Source organism: Tachypleus tridentatus, chromosome 2, assembly GCF_004210375.1.
Source record: "Tachypleus tridentatus isolate NWPU-2018 chromosome 2, ASM421037v1, whole genome shotgun sequence".
NCBI classification, from domain to species: domain Eukaryota; kingdom Metazoa; phylum Arthropoda; class Merostomata; order Xiphosura; family Limulidae; genus Tachypleus; species Tachypleus tridentatus.
In genome coordinates this window covers 47,051,849-47,078,554 of record NC_134826.1, presented here as the reverse complement: position 1 = coordinate 47,078,554, position 26,706 = coordinate 47,051,849, and the positions used below count along the sequence as shown (strand labels likewise).

At 34.4% G+C, this 26,706-nt stretch overlaps 2 protein-coding genes across 6 annotated transcripts in view; one reads left to right on the top strand and one right to left on the bottom strand.

Annotated features, from left to right (window-relative positions):
- LOC143242933 (band 7 protein AGAP004871-like) overlaps positions 1 to 10,070 on the top strand; it is an 87,160-nt gene extending 77,090 nt beyond the window's left edge. For all 5 annotated transcript variants that reach the window (XM_076486570.1, XM_076486561.1, XM_076486553.1 and 2 more), the window contains 2 exons: positions 2,508 to 2,586; positions 9,317 to 10,070. In XM_076486570.1, the coding sequence (XP_076342685.1) occupies positions 2,508 to 2,586; positions 9,317 to 9,514 (277 nt within the window). In that variant the 3' untranslated portion in view covers positions 9,515 to 10,070. The remainder of the gene's footprint in view (positions 1 to 2,507; positions 2,587 to 9,316) is intronic.
- An 8,067-nt stretch (positions 10,071 to 18,137) lies between these two features.
- Positions 18,138 to 25,521, bottom strand: LOC143235534 (uncharacterized). Its single transcript, XM_076473777.1, has 3 exons — positions 25,366 to 25,521; positions 19,499 to 19,572; positions 18,138 to 18,570 (listed from the first exon to the last, which is right to left on the bottom strand). The coding sequence occupies exons 1-3, from the start codon at positions 25,412 to 25,414 to the stop codon at positions 18,250 to 18,252; spliced, it is 444 nt and encodes a 147-aa protein (XP_076329892.1). The 5' UTR covers positions 25,415 to 25,521; the 3' UTR covers positions 18,138 to 18,249.
- Between the last annotated feature and the right edge of the window lie 1,185 nt (positions 25,522 to 26,706).

Here is a 26,706-nt window from a genome sequence, read left to right as displayed (position 1 = left end):
ACCCCAGTGGTTCGGTGGTAAGCCTGATGGGTTGTTATGCTAAAATCCGATACCAGTACTGGGCAAAGCTCAAATTGGTCATTGTGTAACTTTGTGGTCAAACACAAACAAACAAAATAAGTGCAATAAACAAAGAGTTCTCAGACTTTCTCATCATGAGGACCTCAGAACATTTAGCAACTTGACTGTGTCTCCTCTCTCCATCCAATGACGCTATAAGTAATGAATACATAAACAGTATTATATATATCTTGTATAATTGCTACAGCCCTTGCTGTAACTTAAAAGAAAAAGACATTTCATTTCAAGACTGAGAGATGTCTTTTCCTCATGTTCTAACCTAAAGTGAGTACCCATCACATTTCAAAACTGAGATATCTTCCCCCCCCCTAGTCTAACTTAAAGTGGTAACACACTCTACTTCAGGACTGAGATATCTTTTCCCCTGGTGTGTCTTAAAGTGAGAACCTACTCCATTTCAAGACTGAGAGATATCTTCTCTGGTGTAATTTAAAGTAAGAACCTAATCCATATCAAGACTGAGATATATTCTCCCCTGGTGTAACTTAAAGTGAGAACCTACTCCATATCAATATTGAGAGATATCCCCGCTGGTGCAACTTAAAGTGAAAACCTACTCCATATCAAGACTGAGAAATATTCCCCTTGGTGTAACTTGAAGTGAGAACCTACTCCATATCAAGACTGAGAAATATTCCCCTTGGTGTAACTTGAAGTGAGAACCTACTCCATATAAAGACTGAGAAATATTCCCCTTGGTGTAACTTGAAGTGAGAACCTACTCTATATCAAGACTGAGAGATACACCCCTTGGTGTAACTTGAAGTGAGAACCTACTCCATATCAAGACTGAAATATCTTGATAACAAGCAAACGTTTTGCTGGGTTCATTTAATTAAGTAGCGGTTTCAGTGTGATGATCAACTGATTATAATGTACAGACATGTTTAGCCCAAAGGTTGGCGGTGATTACTGTTATCTACCTGTCTAACTGTATTCCTTCGTACCCATGAAGTCAGAATTACTGGAGACTGTGTGCATATAGTCCTTTTGTAACTTTGTACAGGTTTAAAGAAAGTAGATACGGATATCTTAAAGACATTAACCTTAAAAATGTTCTAATGTATTTGATCTTATAGACGATTTAATATTTGCATTGTCTTATACACGAGTTTGTATCAATCTCGTGGTGAACTAGTTTACCTCTCTAAACAACACAAATTATTTGTGTATATCTTAAACCCATATTGCCACTCCCGGTGTCACAGCGGTACGTCTGCAGACTCACGCCGCTAAAAATCGGGTTTCGATACCCGTGGTGGGCAGACCACAGGTAGCCCATTGTGTAGTTTTATGCTTAGTTCCAAACAAACGAACAAATTTAAACAATATTTATTTTAAAAAATAAAATGTGTTTTGGTTTGTTCATAGTTATGTAGAAGGATACACATGGGGTTATCTGTGCCGTGCTCACTACGAGTATTAAAACCTTTTTATTCGCGTTATAAGCCTTCACACTTAACGCTGAGTCACTGGGAGCGAGCTTTGGGATTATATCTCGAAATAAATGTTGTAACATTTGTGGACAGAAACGTTTCTAAACGATACTTAAGCAACATGTCCGATACTCTCGTATTCTGAATAATAATAATAATAATAAAACTGTGGGTATTATAGATGAATTAAAGTAAGATCTAATATATTACAATCTCTCAATTTCATGCAACTGACATAAGATGTTAAAAAAAAAAGACGCTAACTTCGGACTCGCTCGTTTAAAGGACTTGGATATCTTGGATCTTTGGATTAGATGATATATTTATATTTGACTGTTTGTTTGTTGTTAAGGGCAAAGCTGCACAAATTTTGAAAAATAAAAATCTTTGCTAATTCGAACTCGTTAGTTTCAAATATGAAAAATACAATAACTTATTTCGTGCGTTTAATTTTATAACGCTAGTATTCAGGATTTGATTCCCCACGACTGGCAGATCACTGATAGCTCATTGTGTAACTTTCCGCTAGAAAACAATGTAGTTCATTTATTGCTCGTTCTTTTAGAGACGGATATTTTCTTATAGCAAAGCCACATCAGGCTATCTGCTGAGTCCACCGCTTTTAGAGGCTCAGTGTTAAGTCTGAAAACTTGTATATAATGCTATAAATTGGGTTTCGATACCCGTAAGTAGCTAAACGCAAATAACTTTTCTCGTGTAGCTATATCTGAAAAACATGCAAACTCTTTCAGTAATGCGCAGATAGCCTAGTTGCTTTGCGCCATAAAACAGTAAACCAACTTTCAGTAACAACAGTTTACGATATCACGAGAAATTAACTTAGTGTGATTGGATTTTTCTCCCAATTCAAATAAACTCTGTTATTTCTTATTACGTATACAGTAAACAGGATATTTTCTAGGCTATAGTGAAACGTCTGCTTTTCTCTGATTATCACTAATTAACTACAAACTTTTTTTTTTCGTGCAGCAAAGACGTTCGTTTGCCAGTTCAACTTCAACGTGCTATGGCTGCCGAAGCAGAAGCGGCTCGTGAAGCGCGTGCTAAGGTAAGTTTGAAATTTGAAAATAACCATTGAATTTCACTACTTCCTTTCTGGTGGCCCTAGCGTGACCTAGTGATTAGCATAATCGACTGGCGATCCAATGGTCGCGTACTAGGAACGTGGTACCACCACACGCGCTTCGCACTTTCAGCTATTGGGGGCGTTGTAGAATGACAGCCAATCTCGCTATTTTGTTAAAACTGGTCGCTTCTGGAGGCAGGTGTTATCGACTTATTGCCTTCCTTCTGGTCGACTTTTCACGTTTCGGGACGGATATATTCGAACAATAATGGGGTTTCTGACCTTGCCGCATGGTCCACCGTGTGCATGAAATTTTGTTCAGATAAACCAGCAAAGTGACAAATTTCCTTTTATCGCTTCACCTGGATGACCTCCAAAAATAGAATGTCTATTTAATTGCATGTCCTCTCCATAGAAGGGGTCAACTAAGAAAACGTTGAAAATAAGGATCTGTAATTACCTGTTTCCTTCTATGAATTTATTTTTCAATTAAAAAGTATAAAGAAATTCTATCCGAGACCAAACACATGGGAAAGAAAGGTAAGTACATCATATATCCCTTTTGACGTTGTGTGTCGAAATCGTCAAAAAAGATATGTGACGATTGTCTTTTTCTTCCGTGTACATTCATCAGTTTGGTTGGTTTGAATTTCGCGCAAAACTAAACCAGGGCTATTTGTGTTAGCCGTCTCTAATTTAGCACTGTAAAACTAGAGGGAAGACAGCTAGTCATCACCACCCACCGCTAACTCTTGGGCTACTCTTTTACCAACGAATAGTGGTATTGACCGTCACTTATAACGCGCCCACGGCTGAAAGGTCGAGCATGTTTGGTGCAACCGGGATTCGAATCTGCAACCCTCAGATTACAAGTGAAACGCCTTAATCCGCCTGGCCATGCCGGGCCTCAGAAAATAGTATTTCTCATAATCTCCCTGCAGACAATGAACGAATAGCCAAAACTTAGGATGAAAACTAGTTATACATTAGTATCTAATTAATGATACAGCTGTTACTTAGATTTACCTGATCGAATAGTTTACTAACTATGAATTGATATCCGATCTCAATAAACATACTGTAAGCGCTGGAATTTTCCTCACCTTGATGCACCATAATGACAGGAAGTCTAAACAACGATGTAACTATTCTTTTCCGGCCCGGCATGGCCAGGTGGGTTAAGACGTTCGACTGGTAATCCGAGGGTCGTGGGTTCGAATCCAGGTTGCACCAAACATACTCGACCTTTCAGCCGTGGGGGCGTTATAAGTGACGGTCAATACCACTATTCGTTGGTAAAAGAGTAGCCCAAGACTTGGCGGTGGGTGGTGATGACTAGCTGCCTTCCCTCTAGTCTTATACTGCTAAATTAGGGACAGCTAGCGCAGAGAGCCCTTGCGTAGCTTTGCGCGAAATTTAAACAAACATGGATTCTTTTGCTCTCGTTACGAAATACAATAACCACACATAACATCGTTTTTCTTACGCATACTCCTTTAAAAGCGCTCTGAGCGTCAATATTGCCCCAGTGCAATTCTGCATGCGTGTGACGTCACATGCTTTACACTTGTTCGGTTCGAGCAGCTGCATAGCCAGTTGGTGTAAAAAAACTGGCTGGCAACCCTCTGTCACCATTTCTAGATTATTGACGGCTATCTATACCCGAGCCTCCACTAGTAGGGCTGTGACGATTACACGATTAACCGGTTACGGATTTCCTAACCGGTTAATCTAAGATTTTTTTCCGAGAAAAATAAACGAGGGAAAACAATATGATTATCGACATTTGCGTGTAAATATTCCATTATTTGACCTTGACATTGGTATGTTTGCTTATCGCGATTTTACGAACTGCTTGCCTTTTTGTTTGGTTGAATTTTCATTGTTGTTGTTGTTGTTGAAAGCCTTTAGAGTTTTTGTTAACGTTCGGCGCGGCCGTCACGCGCAAATTCTTGTTTTGATATCTGATTACTTACTTGAACGGCTAATGAACGCACGATGTCATCTAGCGAAAAACGTGGTCGGAGATCTATTATCTGGAAACATTTCGTCTTGACAGATGTCAAGAAAAAAAAACTGTATGCAGGTTGTGCAAAGCTGCTTTGTCCTATAGTGGTGGCACATCCGCAATGCGGAACCATATGAAACATGTGCACAAACGTTTAGATTTGAGCGAAAAAAAGATGGGCCTGTGGCTAAAAAACGACAAACGTCTTTAAAAGGCTGGCATACATCCGTGAGAGCTCTGGGCAAGAAGAAGGTGGAAGAAATTACAAGGGCTTTAACCCTCATGTGCGCAATAGATATTAGACTAACGAGCATCGTAGAAGGTGAAGGTTTTAGGAATTTTTGTTCAAAAATGAACAGCCAGTACCACGTGCCCAGTCGAAAGACAATAAATAGCTACTTAGCCTCAGCATATCAAGAGTGCAAAGCAGAAGTTGTGGAAGAAATGTCAGGGAAAACAGTTGCTATAACAACTGACCTGTAGACCAACTTGAAGATGAAGCCGTTCATTACGCTTACTTGCCATTTTTTGACTGCGGAGTGGGAAGGCAAACCAAAGTTGTTGCTACTCGGGCAATAGATGACTGCCATACAGGGGTGAACATAGCACAACATGTCACAGATACTGCTGCGGAGTTTGGGCTTGATGCTATCTCTGCCCTAGTCACGGACAATGCGTCCAACATGAAAGTCGCTGCGAAGGAGGCCAAATTAGAACATATGTTTTGTTTCTCACATAGTTTACAGCTGGCTATCACTGATGCTCTTAAGGAACCCAACATCGCCAAAGTTCTTGCTGCAGCCAGACGTTATGCAAGCCACTTCGACCTGTCCACTGTAGCTACCCAAGCCTTGTATGACCACCAAAAAAAAATCGGTGTTGAACCTCATATGCTCATACAAGAAGTTGCCACAAGGTGAAATTCCACATATCAGATGTTAACGCGACTTCTTCACCTCTGTGTGTCTGTTATGGCAGTGCTCTACAATGAAAGCATAATAAAAGCAAAAGATCGTGCCAGCTTGGTGTTCGACGATGCCATGTGGAGTGTGATGGAAGGGGCAGTAGAGGTCCTCAAGCCTCTTGCGCAGGCGACCGAGCTACTGACAAAGGAGAAAATTCCCACATCGAGCAGCATTTACACTGTACTCAAGCGTATACTGACCAGGTTACATGAAGGTCAGGGTTCTCAGGGACTTCAAGAAATGGATGGCTGGGATGCAGATGTGCTGACAACGCTGAAAGCAAGAATCGTGCAGGGAATGATGATGACTCGATTTCAGGTAGACAACTCCGGGGTTCCGACCACTGAACCAGGATTGTGGTCCCTCGCTGCAATATTGGACCCGCGCTACAAACGGCTGAGTTTCTTTCCTTATGCCCTGAGAGAGAGGGTAGAGGAATATCTGAAGGAACAACTACTCCGTGACAGCATATCAGAGCAAGACGCCACCCACGAACAGGAAAGCCCAAACATTTCGCTCGCACAAGAACCAGTGGAGCCATAAACGGCAGAGAGCCTGTTTGACTGTATCCAAGGTGATATAGCCCAATCACCATCCAATCGCCCCTATGCATCCATTGAGCTCGAATTGGAAGCATATCTATCTGAGCCGATCTCCACCTCTGATCCACTAGGCTGGTGGAGGTTTCAAGAGAACAAATTTCCGAGGTTAGCTGCATTAGCTAAGAAGATTTTGTGTATCCCGGCGACTGAAGTTTCATCCGAGAGGACATTTTCTGCTGCAGGACTAACAATGTCAAAACTCAGATGCAGTCTGGACCCAGAAAATCTGGATAAAATAACTGTGCTCCACAAGAACTTCACTTTCCCAGAAAGACCAGCTCGGCCTCTGGCTGCCGCCCTTTTGGATCTACTACCGTGAAGCTGACAATCTGAAAACAGCCCGGAGCTCTCATGACAATAATTCAAGTTCCAGTGATGAGCATAATTAATTTTTTTGTTCTAAATGTTCATGGCAATTGATGAGTTTATGTCAGCCGACTGTTGCTGTTTTATTTTTTATTTTTTTCAGGAACGTTTTCTATTAATATTCATAGGACTTGTTTGAGTTTGCTTGGTTTGCAATAGCCAGTCATATTGGTAATTCATAATATTAACTTTTGGTGTAAAAGCAAAATTGCTTCCGTACAAGGTCTACATTAGTTTTCTGAAAAAGAATTCATATTGGTTCGTTTGGTTGATATGATTGTGCAATAATGAATATCCTGTTTGTTTGTTGTTTGTTTAATAAAATTTGTTGTGTTTTTTGAATAGTTGTTGTATTATCATTTCGAACATGAATAACAGCTTTCAATGACCACCTGCCGGTAGTCTACCACCTGGTCAGGACACTGAGGACAGTCCAGCAAAAAATTTCATGGATCTGCTGTTCGCAATTTCGCATAATACACAGCAAACGTCCAGCGGGGGGATCATCTGGGTCTCTCCTCTTCTGTTGGTGTCAGAAAAATCGTTCTTTTTCCAAGACAGGAGCGAACTTTTGAGGGCTGGGCAATATAGTACGATTAACCGGTTACAAAAGTCCGTAATCGTCGCAGCCCTATCCACTAGGCACCCTTCGTATTGGAATTATGCACCCCCCACCCCGATGACTCAACTCTAAGCTTGAAAGTTTATAATGAAAAAATATGGGTTAGATCCCTGTGACGAGCACAACAAAGATAGCTCATTTTGTAGTTCTGTGTTTGAAAGAAACAAATAATATGGTTTGGAAGAAATACCAAGTGCTGAATTTGAGGATTATACATAGATCATCCTGATTGGAATAATTACATTACAGCTACTAAACTCTTGTCCTTAGCAGTAATCTTTCTGTATAAATTATTTAAATAATTTGCATTGGGTTCTAACCGTCAAGGTTTTATATCTTTAACATTCACCATAGAACTGAAACATCTTGATTGACCATTTCATGTATTTATATGTTAAACAACATGAAGTTATGTTCGAAACCAAATTGATTCACTCGTAATCCGAGGGTCGCAGGATCGAATCACCGTTACACCAAACATGCTCGCTTTGTCAAGCGTGGGGTCGTCATAATGTGACAGTCAATCCCACTATTCTTTGATAAAAGAATAACCCAAGAGTTGGCGGTGGGTGGTAATGACTAGTTGCCTTCCCTGTTGTCTTACACTGCTAAATTAGGGAAGGCTAGCGCAGATAGCCCTCGTGTAACTTTGCGCAAAATTCACAACATAAACAAATTAATGAATGAACTATTTTCTGTGTCGGTAGTGGCCATAATTCGACCCTGGGTTTTCTTGGTGAAAAACTGGTGTTATATTCAATCATCTTAGGACTCTGGTAATTTTTCATACCACTAGTCCTTGCATCCACTTAGTAACAATGAAACTGTAACGATCTATACCTTTATAAATTGCCATCTTCTTGTATGTTACACTATACTAGTGCTCGAAAGAAGACAGTTTTCCTTATTTGGACAAAACTGTGGCATCTGTCCTTATGGTGTATCACATTGCTTTATTTTTAACCAAACTGCCACTTATCATTCTACAGGAGTCGTCAAAATTGAACTGTTTTGATCTTTCACGTATCTTTTGATGCTATGTCATCTTGAATGTAGTACAAATCAACAATATAAGCAACTGTTATGTTCATCCACATTCCAATTTTTCCCTTTGTTCTGGGAATGACGTCAGTCTCACACTCTAGCGTTTTTGGCTATCACGATTATAGCGCCCTCAAAACGGAAAGTGCAGAATGTGTTCACAATTATAGCGCCCTCACAACAGAAAGTGCAGGATGTGTTCACAATTATAGCGCCCTCACAACAGAAAGTGCAGAATGTGTTCACAATTATAGCGCCCTCACAACAGAAAGTGCAGATTGTGTTCACAATTATAGCGCCCTCACAACAGTAAGTGCAGAATGTGTTCTGCAGCTTATGGTGAACTGAATCTTTACCTTTTAATCACCAGCCTGTAACACCTGAAGTTAAACCACGCTCAGTCTCTTCACATTCAGAATGTCGGGTCTTTAATTTGAATAATTCTTTAGTTAGGGTTTTCTCAATGAGAAGCAGCTTATGAAACGTTTTTATTAGAAGAAATTAATTACGGTAAGAAAAAAGAATAACTCTGAGTCCAATATAAATGTTACATTTTATTGAGACACTTACAATCAGAATAACTCTGATTCTAAGTTAAATGTTACATAAACCTTATATTAAGACATTTACAGTCAGAATAACTCTGATTCTGATATAAATGTTACATAAACCTTTTACTGAGACACTTACGATCACAATAACTCTGATTCTAATATAAATATTACATGTTCATGAGATATATTCAGATATATACGATCAGAATAACTCTGATTCTAATTTAAATGTTACATAAACCTTATATTAAGACATTTACAGTCAGAATAACTCTGATTCTGATATAAATGTTACATAAACCTTTTACTGAGACACTTACGATCACAATAACTCTGATTCTAATATAAATATTACATGTTCATTTGATATATTCAGATATATACGATCAGAATAACTCTGATTCTAATATAAATATTACATGTTCATGAGATATTTTTATCATCGAAACATTATTACAGCCCTTTTTCAGTGAGGTCTGAAGAATCATAATACAGCGTTTTTAACAACAAAGTTAAAATTCTAAATTTATTCTGAAATGCTTATTGTCTCCTAGGTGATTGCTGCTGAAGGTGAACAAAAAGCGTCTCGTGCTCTGAAAGAAGCAGCTGATGTCATTTCTCAGTCACCAGCAGCTCTGCAGCTTCGTTACCTCCAGACCCTGAACACCATCTCTGCTGAGAAAAATTCAACTATCTTATTCCCTCTTCCCATCGACTTTCTCAGCGAGTTCTTATCCAGAAAGAACAACTGAGGGCGATCTTTTAATCCATTTCAATCGATCCTGTCCAGCTTAAGGTCACATAGTGGTCATTAAGCTGATCTATTTGAAAATCAGGTCCGGTTGTTAAAAAGATAGTGATATCGTAAGTGTTCTACACCTTTGTAACTGTCTAGGTAAATGTGTATACAGCTTTCGAATTTTCTGAGGGTCGACTCACGTGGTGTCCTTATTGTATTTAACTTAACTGACCAGCACTCGTTATTGTACCTGATGACCAGGTAAGATATCGCGCTCACCTTTCATAATTCAAAGCATCAAATCTTGTAGCGAGATTTTAGGCTTATTTTACAATCGTGTAGGAGCGAGTCACACTCACCTTTGCAGTATATAATAACCATGCACTTTTGTTTCTGTTTAAGTTCGACCGAAAAAATCCGTATCTTACGCGTCTGTCTGGTCCGACGTAATTTCATATGTGACATTACATCGGGTGTTACTTTCGTTGTATAAAATATGAACAAAAAATTAGAGAAGAAAATATTCAACTTAAGCGACTATTGCAAGGTCTCATACGAAGTCATAAACTCAGTAGTTTTGTTGTTGTTTTTTAAATACGTGTGAAACAATATTTTTCTTATTTTCTATATAAACTTCTCAAGTTTATAAATACTCTTTTCCTTTTGCCATTGTAGTTCATAACAATAATTACACGTAAGTACTCTCGTGTGCTTTGTCTAGACGTCTAGCATCCTATTGTATATTTTGATATAATACCAGTTAGGCCTAATTGAGGTATCGTTCTTTAGACCCAAGGAAATTAATATAAAATTATGTAATGCAACTTTCTTTTTTTATTATTTCACTTTTTCTTTCGTGTGCTCAAAAAACTCTGTGAATATTAAAATAATGAATAGTTTTAATTGAGTCGTATTAATGCTCAAACACATTTAGAAGCACAAAATATGGTATCAGGATTGAAGATAATTCGTTCATCTAAATTTCGTATCGTGGACTGTTTTCATACGACATTCTGATAGATTGTACTACTAAAAAGTTCTAAGCATTTTAAAATCGTTATAATAGTATATAATCAAGATCAACATATGTATATAATTTGACTGTACTATCCAAAAATGTTTACATATCTTTAAACGTTAAACCTAAATATACAAATAGTCCTGTGAAGGCGTTTATAGTAACCAGTTTTAACCAACAGATGGCAGCATAAATTTAAAGTATTTTTTTATTATGGAATACAATCATTTAAAATACCATGCAGTAAAAAATCAAAGAATTTACATTCCAAAATAATTTATGTGATTAAAAATGTAAAAAAAAACAACAACAAATCAAACAAAACGCCACAACATTATAAGAATATCACTAATAAATAAATCTTTTCAGTATTGAAATACAAAATATCCGTGAACGGAGTCTCTGATAGTGAGTGAGCCCCATGCAACACCAGATCTGGGTGAGATATAAGAGCAACCGTTAATAGCTTAGCGTGGCATGTTGTTTGTAGGCTACTACTGGATGGCTGTCTTCTCTCTGGTCAATAGTTTTAAATTAGGAACGGTAGCAGGCAACCTTAGCAGCGTTTCCGTGATTGCAAAATACAAGTAGCATGTTAAGTTTGAATCTGAAAGTCATACATGTGTATTGTCACCTTTTTTTAAACGTTTTCGTTTTACTCACGAAACTACAGAGGCTGAGCACGTGATTGTCACGCGGTTTGCTGATTTACATTTTCATAACCGTTTTAGTATACTGACCTCAACCCCTAATGTTGTGATACACATTACGCACTTTGAATATCATTCTTAAACCAAACTTTACTATAAGCATAATATAAAATGAAACTTTCACTAGTTTTTATACTATTTTAATAGCATGATTAATAGTTTTTTTATATATTTATTTTTTTCATGGTAATAATTTTACATTAGCATTTGGATGTTGTTATCTTAACCAAAACAACCCCACAACATCCATTACTAGATTAGAAGACAATTAATTCATGGTTAAGGTTAATAGTTCTTAATCTACCCCACCCCTCCCCGTGGGCTCGGTAGTAAGTCTATGCTTAAGACGCTCTAAAACCAGGTTTCAATAGTCGTGTTTGGCAGATAATAGGTAGCCCTTTATGTAGCTTTGCGCTTGATAACAAACATAAATCTCTATCAGCGAAATGGGAAAACAATATTGTCAATAGAAGCTGGTATCCGAACTGTACCTTTGAGTGGACACGGTGATATTTGTTTATGAATACCAATGTTATTTTCTTTTTTTTATGAATTACATCTGACACTCAAATAAAAAAAAATTTCCACGTGACATAATCAAAAACGGCTTTATTTCTGTGAGGATCTCTATTCAGACACGATAAAATCTGATCTAAAAACCTCCTAGTGTCTGCTAGCGCCATCTATCAATAGAGAAAAGCTTTAACATAATACCTACGGTAATTTTGTTGCCTTTCCAAAAATTCAGATAGAAAACATTTCTTTGTTTACAACGTCTCGCAGAATTGTAAAAAGGAAAACAACATTAAAAAAGGAATTACATTTCGAATCTTGATAGGTATTATTACAACCATATCTGACAAGCTGCTGGTTAAATATTACTTAATACTATCACAACAGACGAACTTCTGGTTGTTTTCTTGCTATATACATTATATGTAATTAGCAAATAAAATTATTTTTAGCAAGAAAATAAACACTTCGGTATGTGTCTTAATTTAAGTGTCATTCATTTGTCAAATTGTTGTCTTTATTGAAGGACAATTCAATTACATAAACAGTGTTATAAAGTTAGGCAGCTTGCATTTCGAAATAAGTGTCGGTGTCATGTTTAATTTTGTTAATTTAAATTATTTAAGTTTATATAAGCTGTTTAGTAACAAACAAAAATGCAATGATTTTAATTAGTTTAGATTACTTTGTCATGAACACAGACAGTGGAGAAAGTCGATGTCAGTCACTTATATTTTATTATAAATAGTTGAAACTGTTATTTAATTTCTACTACTTATCATAGCATTAGTAGACAGATATTACATCAGATAATTACTTATTGTGATGATCACAATTCTAAACGGTTAATTTTTAAAACTGAACATAAGTGTTAACTATTTCAGGGTTGATATTTAATCTGAACCCATGTGTTGATATAAACCATTTCAGGGTTAATATTTAACCTAGACAAAGATGTCGATAGCAAGTATTTCAGGGCTGGTCTTTAAACCAAACACAGGTGTAGATAAATATTTAAACCAAACACAGGTGTAGATAATATATTTAAACCAAACACAGGTGTAGATAATATATTTAAACCAAACACAGGTGTAGATAATATATTTAAACCAAACACAGGTGTAGATAATATATTTAAACCAAACTCATGTGTTGACATAATCGTTAAACCAAACACAAGTGTTGATAACATAACATCTTTAAACCAAACACAAGTGTTGACATCACGTTTAAATCAAACACAAGTGTAGATAACATCTTTAAGCTAAACACGAGTTTTAATAACATAAACATCTTTAAACCAAACACAAGTGCTGACATAATCTTTAAGCCAAACACGGGTGTTGATAACATCTTTAAAACAAACTCATGTGTAAATAACATATTTAAACCAAGCGCAAGTGTTGATAACACCTTTAAACCAAACACAAGTGTTGACATCATCTTTAAACCAAACACAAGTGTTGACATCATCTTAAAACCAAACACAGGTGTTGATAACGTCCTTAAACCAAACACAGGTGTAGATATCATCTTTAAACCAAACACAGGTGTAGATATCATCTTAAAACCAAACACAGGTGTAGATAACATCTTTATACCAAACACAGGTGTTGATAACACCTTTAAACCAAACACAGGTGTTGATAACACCTTTAAACCAAACACAGGTGTTGATAACGTCCTTAAACCAAACACAGGTGTAGATAACATCTTTATACCAAACACAGGTATAGATATTTAGTTAAATATATCTCTTGTTTGAGCTAAATGTTGGTATCACCTAGTTTGCGCTAAACAATTAATATTAATACTAAACCTTAAAGACGTTTAATTTGACAACAACCAGTTAAGGGTTTTGCACCAAGTTTATAAAATTTTAATAACATTTTCTCGTCCGAATTAATCTTAAACACAACTAGATGGATACAGTAATTAGTTGTAATTTTCAATTGTTATGAACATAAATTTAAAATACTAATTACCTGTGTTTGTGATTTGAGACGACATAGAAAAGAGTACATCTTTATCCACTCTTGATCTGAAGTAAACTGTTAGTTTTAAGAATCCAGTTCAAACTTTGTGAATTCCGTTAAGTTCATGGTTGTAACGTTATTTACTTATGACATCGAAAAGTAAATTATTTATCTTAGTGCCAGTATTATTTTAGTGACATTTAAATTTAACAGACCTTAACATTATTGCACGATGCATATTTTATACAAATATAAGATGTTCATACGAAAGCATAAATTGTTCCCAGTTTGTTTTAAACCCGTAAATAATTCCCTGATTTTTTAGTAAATCAATTAATATTTTGTTAAAGTTAGTTTGCATGTACAGTGAGTTTATTTCATTAATAATGTAATTCCTTTTTTGTTTGTTTCTTTAATAATTTGGAGCAATTCGAAGATACAAAATTAGGTCGATAGACCCTCCCGATAAAATCAATAACAAAACAAACGCAAATAGATTAAATATGCTTGTTTGTTATTGTATAGCAGCTAAAAGATTTTATTATTAGGCAAAACAAGTATTTTCGTTGTTAGGAAAGTATTTCTATTATTAAGAAAGCAGCTATTTTTATTGTTAGGAGGGAAGGTACTTTTCTCAGTTTGTTGTTTACCTCTTCCCTCTTTGGCACAACTAAGTACGTGGGCTCGTAATTCTGAAAACCGAGTTTTAATAATCGTGGTGGGCACGTCACAGACAGACCACTGTGTAGTTTGTGCTCAGCTACAAAATAAAACTTCATTACTGTAATGTATAATTTAACTTCGTTCTTGTAGTTTTGTTTCTTAACATGATTTCCACCAATGTTTGAAATGCGCGTGCTTCATACAAGTTAGTGCTGTCGTGACGTTGTTGTAAGAAGTTTCTGAATTTGTTGTGCTTGTTCTCGACATTTCCTGTCCTGTTATTGTTACATGTTTAATTACACGTTGAAAAGTTACTTAGAACAATACCATGATTATTGTGTTCATACTCTATTTCTATGTCAGTTTAACAAAACAACAAGTTTATTAACTGGATATATCTTGTAAAAATTGTAGTTTTTAACGGCTTGCTACGAAATGTCTAAGTTGGCAAAACAATGGAGTTTTAAGCCTATTAAAAGTGATTAACAAACTATTTCAGTAAATGAATAACTGAGAGACACCTGAATAAAAACATGTAATCAAACAGGATTTTAATTACGTTTGTTAGACCTGAACATTTTGTTTGTAATACTACATTCAATATCATGGAATAACAATTTCAAGTGTAATGTTGTGATGGTGAAACAATACATATAAAAATAATCGTTACACAGAAAATACTAGTTATTGTCCTCGAACAATTCTATATAAAAAAAAACAGGTGTGATTTAAATGTTTCTTTACTTGCAAACAAGAGATGCGCAAAAGCATTCGTGTATTTACTTATTACTGCATCTTTTAATTATTGAAGCTAAATATAGTAAGAAGCGGTGTAGCCAGAGGGATCGGGTTTAGGTTTAACGACCGATCCAATACTCTAAATATCTAAAATGTCTACTTTTGTCTGATTTATTTTTTTAAAAATAAACATCTTGGCTTTCATGTGGATCACTTAATTTCTTGGTGCAGAAAAAAAAATCATACTTTTTGATTGAAAAAAACGACCCCCCTCCACACACGCTGTTATGCTAGCTACGCCCCTAAATAAATAGTAACATACACATGCTATTGAAATAGTACAAGTTACCTCTGTGTATATGCTGTATTGGTTGTATTGTATTTAACATAGAATATAGTAACCTTCTGTGACTTGTTGTTGTTTACATTTGTACATCAGAGTCTTGACTTAATAAAGTGTATATTAATCACATTCTTATAATAACACTATATTCTGGTTTAAGTGTCTATTTGCATTGCACACACATGATGCTAAACGTAACTGTGGTTGCTAAGTGTGAGTTATTAACAAATCTGGATCATTGAACAAGAACATAACATTTGATTGAGACGCACCACAACTAGACACCATTCGAGGAAAGTATTCAGAGGTTGGTTGTGTAAGGATTCTACTACGAATAACATATTTGGTGTAAAGGGAAGAACTTACATTTTACACCATCCCACAAAACTAGGCAGGTTCTACACCATATCACAAAATTAGACAGATTCTACACCATATCACAAAACTAGGTAGGTCCTATATCATGCCACAAAACTAGGAAGGTTCTACACCATGGCACAAAATTAGACAGGTTTTACACCACGGCACAAAATTATACAGGTTCTACACCATGCCACAAAACTAGACAGGTTCTTTACCATGCCAGAAAACTAGGTAGGTCCTATATCATGCCACAAAACTAGGTAGGTTCTACATCATGGCACAAAATTAGACAGGTTTTACACCACGGCACAAAATTAGACAGGTTCTACACCATGCCACAAAACTAGACAGGTTCTTTACCATGCCAGAAAACTAGGTAGGTCCTATATCATGCCAGAAAACTAGGTAGGTTCTACATCATGGCACAAAATTAGACAGGTTTTACACCACGGCACAAAACTAGACAGGTTCTATACCATGACACAAAATTAGACAGGTTTTACACCACGGCACAAAACTAGACAGGTTCTACATCATGGCACAAAATTAGACAGGTTTTACACCACGGCACAAAATTAGACAGGTTCTACACCATGCCACAAAACTAGACAGGTTCTATACCATGGGACAAAATTAGACAGGTTTTACATCATGCCACAAAACTTGGCATGTTCTATACCCATTTCCGAACTAGATTAAGATCTGTTGGTAATTATAAATTGCTTTGCCTTAGAGATGTATGAATTTCGCAAAGTTTCTTCGTAGAATTATTCAAGATAAAGCACGTGACTGTAAATATTATACATTTAATATACGAAGATATTTAGTTGAAACTGTGAACTCTTATAACCAATCACGTTTTGTTTGAATGACAATGAGGATGGACGTATTTAGTATTCCAGATTTTAAATTTGAGAGTCTAACCCTGGCGTCCAATCTCAGAATCGTGTTTCCCATATTACAGTCGTGTATGGTTTAAGAAACTGCAGGTCAAAATTCACTAATCGATTAGAGTACCCTACCAATTGGCAATGTGTGCTGTTCAGTAGATGACTTCCTTTTAGTGTATTAGTTCAAAACAAGATTGGTCTGTCACAAAATATACGAAATGAACATGATTAATATATGATTTTTAGTGTAAAATCTGAGCAAAGAAATTATGAAATTAAAATATAAGTTGAATTTTGCCTAAATATTTCCTAAATACACACTACTACACTTATAAAACATCTATTGTTACTATTTATTATTTATAATAGGGTGAAAAACTATATAACGAGATAATTTTACACTAGAAACAAAAGCTAGTGTATAAAGATAGTTTATTTTGTTAACTAGTAACAAAATGTTTCACTATTATTAGTTGAAAAATAACCTCATTTTAAAAGTAGATTTTAGGCTCACGATGTGAGTGAGAGAGATGTTTGTTAATGCACAAAAATGGATTTTTTTATTAGTTTTTTACTGGATTCCCAAGTTTTATGCTCATTTTGTATGGTTAGTTTGTAGGTTTAGTTTATTCCAAGCAGTTTTAGTACTTTCTTGTTGGAGCTCGGCATGGTCATGTGATTAAGGCACTCGAGGATCGCGGGTTCGAATTCCCGTCACACCAAACATGCTCACCCTTTCAGCCGTGTGGGCGTTATATAGTGATGGTCAATCCTACTATTCTTTGGTAAAAGAGCAATCCAAGAGTTGGCGGTAGATGGTGATGAATAACTAAACTGCCTTCCCTCTAGTCTTACACTGCTAAATTAGGGACAGCTAGCGTGTAACTTTGCGCGAAATTCAAAATAAAGCAAACCTTCTTATTCCATGTAATGATAAAGCGACAATGAAACAGCCACGCGAATATCAATTACCAGTTTAACCCTAGTTTCTTCTAATCGATCGAGTGACATGAATAGTGAAAATATTAAAATAATTAGGTTAGAACAACTCTCCGCCAACTTCTTTGAGCTAAAACTGTTAGCGATTTGCTAAATTTTATGAATTTAAGTTTTACTCATTAGTTAAGTTTCATGTATTCAAATCTTGGCCATTAATTAAGTTTTGTAAATTCTAACCTTAAACAGTAGTTAAATAGTCAAAATGGCTGCTTTGGTGTTTTCGTGATAGTTTCAAATATCTTCAATTGATGAAATCAACTACTAAACCGAAAATCTGAATTTTGTTTTCCGAAAACAAAATTTAAAAAAAAAAGTTCTTAAATTCTGGTACATCTGGATTTAAATTTCTAAAGTCCAAAAATCTAGTGGTTTATATTAAACAAGTGAGCATCGATAAACGAAAGAATACTATAGAAAACAAAGTGTACTTGAAACTTTTATTATAACAAAAATAACATAGTAGAAGAATATTGTTTTCTAAAAGTACACACAAAAATATAATGTTTTTTTTAAGCTCACTATTTTCTAATGACTCTCAACGAACGTCCAAATCTATATTTGAGGCCAGCACCAATATTGAGGGGTCCTCCTCCAAACCCTTTTGTGGCACCAATATCAAAACTGAGATCACTTTGTTTCGTGGCCCCAGTTTGATGTTAAGACCAGTGCCTAGACCCACACTTGGCTTTCCCGGGAATAATTGTCCACCAAAAGGTTTAACCCCTTGCTGCAGAGATGCACCTGCTCCAACATTAAACCTGTTATTTTTACTCTGCCACAGCCGTGAACCTATTCCAACACCAAGGTCAAACTTTCCAGGCGAACTGCTCGGATTTCCAAAGACTTTTATTTTTGGCTGTGAAAAGCAACAACAAAAAAGGTAATTGACTGGTATCATATCTAAGAATTTCAGACCACGGGAATGGTGTTGTATGTATCTGCTATAGATAACCCTGACACAATTGTCAAGTTATTTAACGTTTAAAATGTCTTGGAAAAACAAACAATGACTTTGAAAGTAAAAAAAAGCAAAAAACAGTACTATGGTGAAAAACACCTGTGAATATTGTTCCTGTAACATGAAGAGCATTGTTAACTCACAGTGGTCTTTTACCAAAATAAATCCATAGGACACTCATAATTCAATTACAATAGCATTCAAAATTGTGTTTTCTCTTCGTAGTTTACTTAAAATCAATGTGTACTAACACAGCGTTTAGTGAATTGTCTTGAAAAATAATTCCAAAAATGTACCTGTTTCTATATTCCTGCTGTAACACCAAACAGTTTTGGAGTAGCTTTCGTAATGCTTTAAAGATCACTCAAATTTCAAGAACTAAACTCTTTATTTGAAACTTTAATCGCATTACACACCAAGTTTAATCCTACCAAACAAGTAGTATATTAGCAGCCAAATATCATAAACTAATCTCAGTTGTAGCTTCAGCTGTATTATATATCAAGTTTAGTCCTAAGAAACAAGTAATACATTATCAGTCGAATATGGAGAACTAACCTCAGCTACATTATATATAAAAATTAGTCCTAGCAACTGACTTATAACACCAGAAAAAGGTGTTTTAAATTGCAACGGTGATTTCAGGAACTCGTACATATGAATATATTACCAAAAAAACCTTATAAAACTAAATGTTTTGTTTTTATTTCAGACTCGTAGGCTTCATTATTCATATCTTTTACAAAACGGGAAATTTTTGCCACAAACGTATTTTTCTTGGGCAAATATTAATGATATAAAAACAGTATAATATCACCATACTTACATTGCTCAGGCCTCTATTTGTTAAAGAAAGGTTTCTTGTAATTCCAAGCTGGCCTTGGCCTTTCACCAACAAACCTAAAACAGTGTACAAAAACAGTGTCTGGATAAAACGAACTCTAAGACGCCTTGAATTAAAATGTATCAAACAAGTTTCTTGTACGTCTAATACGTGTAGCTCACTTGTTTTTGAAAATTATGATTAAATATAACATTTAAATCTGAGTTACACACTACGTGACTAAATGATTGCATTAGTTATACACTTAACTGTCTACCCTAAATCAAAATCATTGTGTGTCACGTCACACTTATTTTCTCAAAATATAAGGAGTCGTAAAGGCAAAATGTATTTGTTCACATATAATAGTTTTATTACTGTCTGCCAATTACGATGTTAGTGACCGAGGTACAAGAGGGCCGTGAAATCTGATATATGTAGTGAGTGTTGGCATAAAAAACCTTAAGTAAAGATCTAGTGAGGGATCGCCTAGCCTAGTAACAAGCACGTGCAATTTATCACGAAAGTAAAAATATCAATACAATCTTAAATTTAAATCATTTTACGAATTAATATTTTTCTGTCATATCAGCTATGTTTTAATAAAACAAATACATCTCTTTAGTCAAGGAAAACGTTAAATTACAATAGTTTTCCAGTTTTAACATTTTATACTTTCAGGAAATAGACTAACAACGATATGAGGTTATACCTCTGTTGATAAGCAACATGACACAAAAGCCATTGTTGGAACATAGTGCTATGAAGATGCACGAAATTCTCTATATATTAGAAATTGTATGTTTGCTTTTGAATTTCGCGCAAAGCTACTCGAGGGCTATCTGCGCTAGCCGTCCCTAATTTAGCAGTGTAAGACTAGAGGGAAGGCAGCTAGTCATCACCACCCACCACCAACTCTTGGGCTACTCTTTTACCAACAAATATTGGGACTGACCGTAACATAATAACGTTCCAACGGCTGAAATGGCGAGCATGTTTAGTGCGACGAGGATTCGAACCCGCGACCTTCAGATTACGAGTTGAGTGCCTTAACCACCTAGCATGGGCCAGACCATTAGAAAGTGCTAATATAAATTATTTTTACCGGTAATCATTATTTGTATACGCCACGAATTCATTTCACGAATGATCTTAATTTTAATTGGCTCACAAAGAAATTTACCGATCTATGACTGTCTGAACTGCACTTTTCTGCTTCTTTATTGGTGAAGATTGATTTCGCAAAAATTATTTATTTAACTACGAAATGTGAGGTTAAGAGATAGAGGTGGTAGTTATAATACAATTAAAGGTCGTTTATTTTATGAAACCACTGAATAACGGAAATTAAACCCACTGAATGGCAATTGTCCTCTTTTATTTATTTGTTAAAGTTAACAGAGTTTGCTTCAAGATAGATGCCTTAGCTGAGGTTTCTAGAGTCCAACTAACTACGAAAGGCTGTTTGGTTCTCTTTTTACTTTGATTGTATTTTTAACCTCATTGTGCACACTATGTTTTAAAAGAGAACCGATCAATTGGTCAGAGCTTTTTGTAGTTCGTCTCGTTTTTAGAACCAATGATCTGATTACGAGAGAATAATTGGATCTCTGAAAGTGTCTTCTTTCAACATTTTTATTCTATATTGATTACAGGATATTGTTAGTAAAACCTAGTTTATGTCCAAAGAAGATAAATTGTCATTGAGTAGTTAACTATAGATCAACTGGTTTTCCAATGCGTTTATTACTTCGAATATCTTTCATCGTGTTTTGCTCTTTCACCGCTCCCAACAGATAATAGGACCTGGAAAGTTTACAGAGAGTAAACAGATCTAATTTACCTTGTTAATCTATAAAAATGTCTGCTTTAACTCAGTCTTTGTTTCCAATCCACTATCACGAACTTAAGTTCACAGTTAAAAGTAAAGAATACGAGATAGATAACAGTAACACCAGGATCCAAAGCGATACATTAACAATTTCAAATACTCGTGAAAACTCTTTATAACAAGTATGATGGCGGAATTCCTATCACTTCGATTGTTTTGCTAAACTCAGCTCCCAAAATATTTCATTTTAACACCTCATAACTTCAACTTACTTATTCTTGGAAAGTGTCCTTCTTATGTTTATTATGGTGGTGTAATTGTCGTTTTGAATTAAGCACAAAGATACTCAATGGGCTATTTATGCTCTGCCCACTACGGGTATCGAAACCCGGTTTTTAGCGTTGTAAGTCTGCATACATACCGCTGAGCCACTGGGGGACTGGTGGTGCAAACTTATTTGTTTCTAGAACTAATTCTGAACAGTTTCATAGCAGAAAAAAACTAATTTGTAGACACACCATACCGACTTACAAATTAGTCCAAACGGGATTGGTGCAGCATAATAGAGATTATCCAACTAAAAATATTTCAACGTGAAATAACTAGCTATTAGACCATCCCTCCATGAGATTTGTGAATAAGAATGTGTTTTACATTTAGTAAACTGAATTTGTTTCACACAAAACTTTAGAAGTGAAGCAATAAGTTAGTTAGTACTCAGTGTATTTTGCGATATTTGTATAGATATTAGATCAAAACTTTTATCCACTAAAGTATTCCTCACACACTCATACTCACATACTGGTGGATTATCTATAAGTTTAAGGAGCTAGAACTCTAAAATCCGGAGTTTGATTCATTGTGGTGGTCAGAAAACCCACTGTGTGAAACACATAATCTCTGTAACTCGTAACAACGTTTTTAGTGTGTCACTTGATTTAGGTGAGAAGTGTTTCAAATCATCGTATATTAACATGTTTACTTTATTTCAAATCATCATATATTAACTATCTACATGTTTACTTTATTTCAAATCATCATATATTAACTATCTACATGTTTACTTTATTTCAAATCATCATATATTAACTATCTACATGTTTACTTTATTTCAAATCATCATATATTAACTATCTACATGTTTACTTTATTTCAAATCATCATATATTAACTATCTACATGTTTACTTTATTTCAAATCATCATATATTAACTATCTACATGTTTACTTTATTTCAAATCATCATATATTAACATGTTTACTTTATTTCAAATCATCATATATTAACTATCTACATGTTTACTTTATTTTAAATCATCATATGTTAACTATCTACATGTTTACTTTATTTCAAATCATCATATATTAACTATCTACATGTTTACTTTATTTCAAATCACCATATATTAACTATCTACATGTTTACTTTATTTCAAATCATCATATATTAACTATCTACATGTTTACTTTATTTTAAATCATCATATGTTAACTATCTACATGTTTACTTTATTTCAAATCATCATATATTAACTATCTACATGTTTACTTTATTTCAAATCATCATATATTAACTATCTACATGTTTACTTTATTTCAAATCATCATATATTAACTATCTACATGTTTACTTTATTTCAAATCATCATATATTAACTATCTACCTGTTTACTTTATTTCAAATCATCATATATTAACTATCTACATGTTTACTTTATTTCAAATCATCATATATTAACTATCTACATGTTTACTTTATTTTAAATCATCATATATTAACTATCTACATGTTTACTTTATTTCAAATCATCATATATTAACTATCTACATGTTTACTTTATTTCAAATCATCATATATTAACTATCTACATGTTTACTTTATTTCAAATCATCATATATTAACTATCTACATGTTTACTTTATTTCAAATCATCATATATTAACTATCTACATGTTTACTTTATTTCAAATCATCATATATTAACTATCTACATGTTTACTTTATTTCAAATCATCATATATTAACTATCTACATGTTTACTTTATTTCAAATCATCATATATTAACTATCTACATGTTTACGTTATTTCAAATCATCATATCTTAACTATCTACATGTTTACTTTATTTTAAATCATCATATGTTAACTATCTACATGTTTACTTTATTTCAAATCATCATATATTAACTGTCTACATGTTTACTTTATTTCAAATCATCATATATTAACTATCTACATGTTTACTTTATTTCAAATCATCATATATTAACTATCTACATGTTTACTTTATTTCAAATCATCATATATTAACTATCTACATGTTTACTTTATTTCAAATCATCATATATTAACTATCTACATGTTTACTTTATTTCAAATCATCATATATTAACTATCTACATGTTTACTTTATTTCAAATCATCATATATTAACTATCTACATGTTTACTTTATTTCAAATCATCATATATTAACTATCTACATGTTTACTTTATTTCAAATCATCATATATTAACTATCTACATGTTTACTTTATTTCAAATCATCATATATTAACTATCTACATGTTTACTTTATTTCAAATCATCATATATTAACTATCTACATGTTTACGTTATTTCAAATCATCATATATTAACTATCTACATGTTTACTTTATTTCAAATCATCATATATTAACTATCTACATGTTTACTTTATTTCAAATCATCATATATTAACTATCTACATGTTTACTTTATTTCAAATCATCATATATTAACTATCTACATGTTTACTTTATTTCAAATCATCATATATTAACTATCTACATGTTTACGTTATTTCAAATCATCATATATTAACTATCTACATGTTTACTTTATTTCAAATCATCATATATTAACTATCTACATGTTTACTTTATTTCAAATCATCATATATTAACTATTTACATGTTTACTTTATTTCAAATCATCATATATTAACTATATTATTTCTAAATTATTTCAGAATAGTAAACAGCCAGTTACCATTAACTTTCTCTTATACACCGAATAATGGAAATTTTCTATCATTCACCATCGCTTCAAAAATATGGAGCGGCTTTATGTGGCAACGGTACTCAAACTACCAACTGTGGAACTTACAGTTCGAGCAAGCTAGCTACTAGAACTGACCTAACCCCAATTAACTGTGACTTTCTGTGGCACCCCTCCGTGCTAAAAGCCGAAGTTTGAATCTCCACGATATACAGAGTACAGATAACCCATTGTTTGGCCTTACAATAAGAAAACAACAAGAACAATGACTTCCTTTTTATGAGCTAACTTTATTTGTAGGTTCGTAGTCAAAATTCAAAGAAACTACCAAACAAGTGGGTATTCGAATCTTCCATACTTGACGCTTGTTAAACTTTGCTTTATAAATCTTAGATTTCTAGAATAGAATATTTTACACTTTAGTGTGTTTTATATGTAGTAGTTGTTATTTCACACATTAGTCTGTTTTATATGTAGTAGTTGTTATTTCACACATTAGTCTGTTTTATATGTAGTAGTTGTTATTTCACACTCTATTCTTTTTTATCTGTAGTAGTTGTTATTTCACACTCTAGTCTGTTTTATCTGTAGTAGTTGTTATTTCACACTCTAGTCTGTTTTATCTGTAGTAGTTGTTATTTCACACTCTAGTCTGTTTTATCTGTAGTAGTTGTTATTTCACAGTCTAGTCTGTTTTATCTATAGTAATTGTTATTTCACACTCTAGTATTTTTATCTGAAGTAGTTGTTATTTCACACTCTAGTCTGTTTTATCTACAGTAATTGCTACATGCTTCTACACTGGCCAATTTGACAATAACATTCAAAGGTTTGATTAGACTTGCTCATTTTGCTTCTGTCCACATTCTTACTGTTAGACTATTGTTATTTGTTTCCTGAGAAACAGCAAAGATAGTTAAATCGTGTAAAGCTAGACATATCTACATGTATCATACAAAGTGATATAAGTCTAAAGCAGATAAATAAATACATAAACATATAAATAAATATACTTACAACTTGGTACTGCAGTTAACATTAAAATCTGGACATACAACAGTATCATTATTAACTGCTTTTCAGTTAGAAGACTCAAAGTAGGAAACGTTAATAACCACGTGTGATGAATTTGACACTAAACCTATGATTGTTCGAAATATTTATATACGTGTCTCTTAGACACTTGACAACGTTCCAACTATAACCAGAAAGGTTCAATGTTTGGTAAAAATACAAACATATTTTACCACGAAACTGATGCAATATTTGCATTTGTTATTATATTATATTCCTCAAGGGACGTATCTTCTATTAATATAACAGGATGTATGTTTTTATATAGCTGACCTGGTTAAATATGTTACCCTTTAAATACGTATTATGAGTCATTCCGTTTCGTACAATTACATCACAAGTGTTAGTTAATACGCAATACCGTGAAACTACAATGTCGTCTGTTTGTTGTATTTGGAATTTCGCACAAAGCTACTCGATGGCTATCTGTGCTAGCCATCCATAATTTAGTAGTGTAAGACTAGAGGGAAGCCAGCTAGTCATCACCACCCACCGCCAACTCTTGGGCTACTCTTTTACCAACGAATAGTGGGATTGACCGTCACATTATACGCCCCCACGGCTGGGAGGGCGAGCATGTTTAGCGCGACCCGGGCACGAACCCGCGACCCTCGGATTACGAGTCGCACGCCTTACGCGCTTGGCCATGCCAGGCCTACAATGTCGTCTTTATAGATGTTAAAACTCTTCGGTGGAATCAGCAGGTAGTCCGATGTGGTTTTTCTATACGAAAAAAACACCAACACTAGACGTTAAAACACATTTCATGAAATATATATATTTATGTTATCAAAAACATTCAACTGATTGAGTGTTGTAGAATAGTTATCCATTCTTTATTAATACAAAATATTTCTAAACTAGATAATGTATATGCTTACAGATTTAAAGCTGTACATACTTATTTTCAATTTCGATATACCTGGTCAATAACATCACTAAGGAAAATAATTACAGCAAAACTGCTGTTATTTTCAGTAGTGGTACTCAGTAGACGTTGAGTTTGGATTGTTGTAACGTACAAAGCTACACAATGGGCTATCTGTGCTCTGCCCACCATAAGTATTTTTTAGCATAGTAAAGCAGCAGACTTACACATCTCACGTTAGAATATAAAAAGTTTCCGAAACCTGTTTTTGGGAACCGAATTTGGTTTGTTTTGAATTTCGCGCAAAGCTACAGGAGGACTATCTGTGCTAGCCGTCCATAATTTAGCAGTGTAAGACTAGAGGGAAAGCAACTAGTCATCACCACCCAACGCCAACTCTTGGACTACTCTTTTAC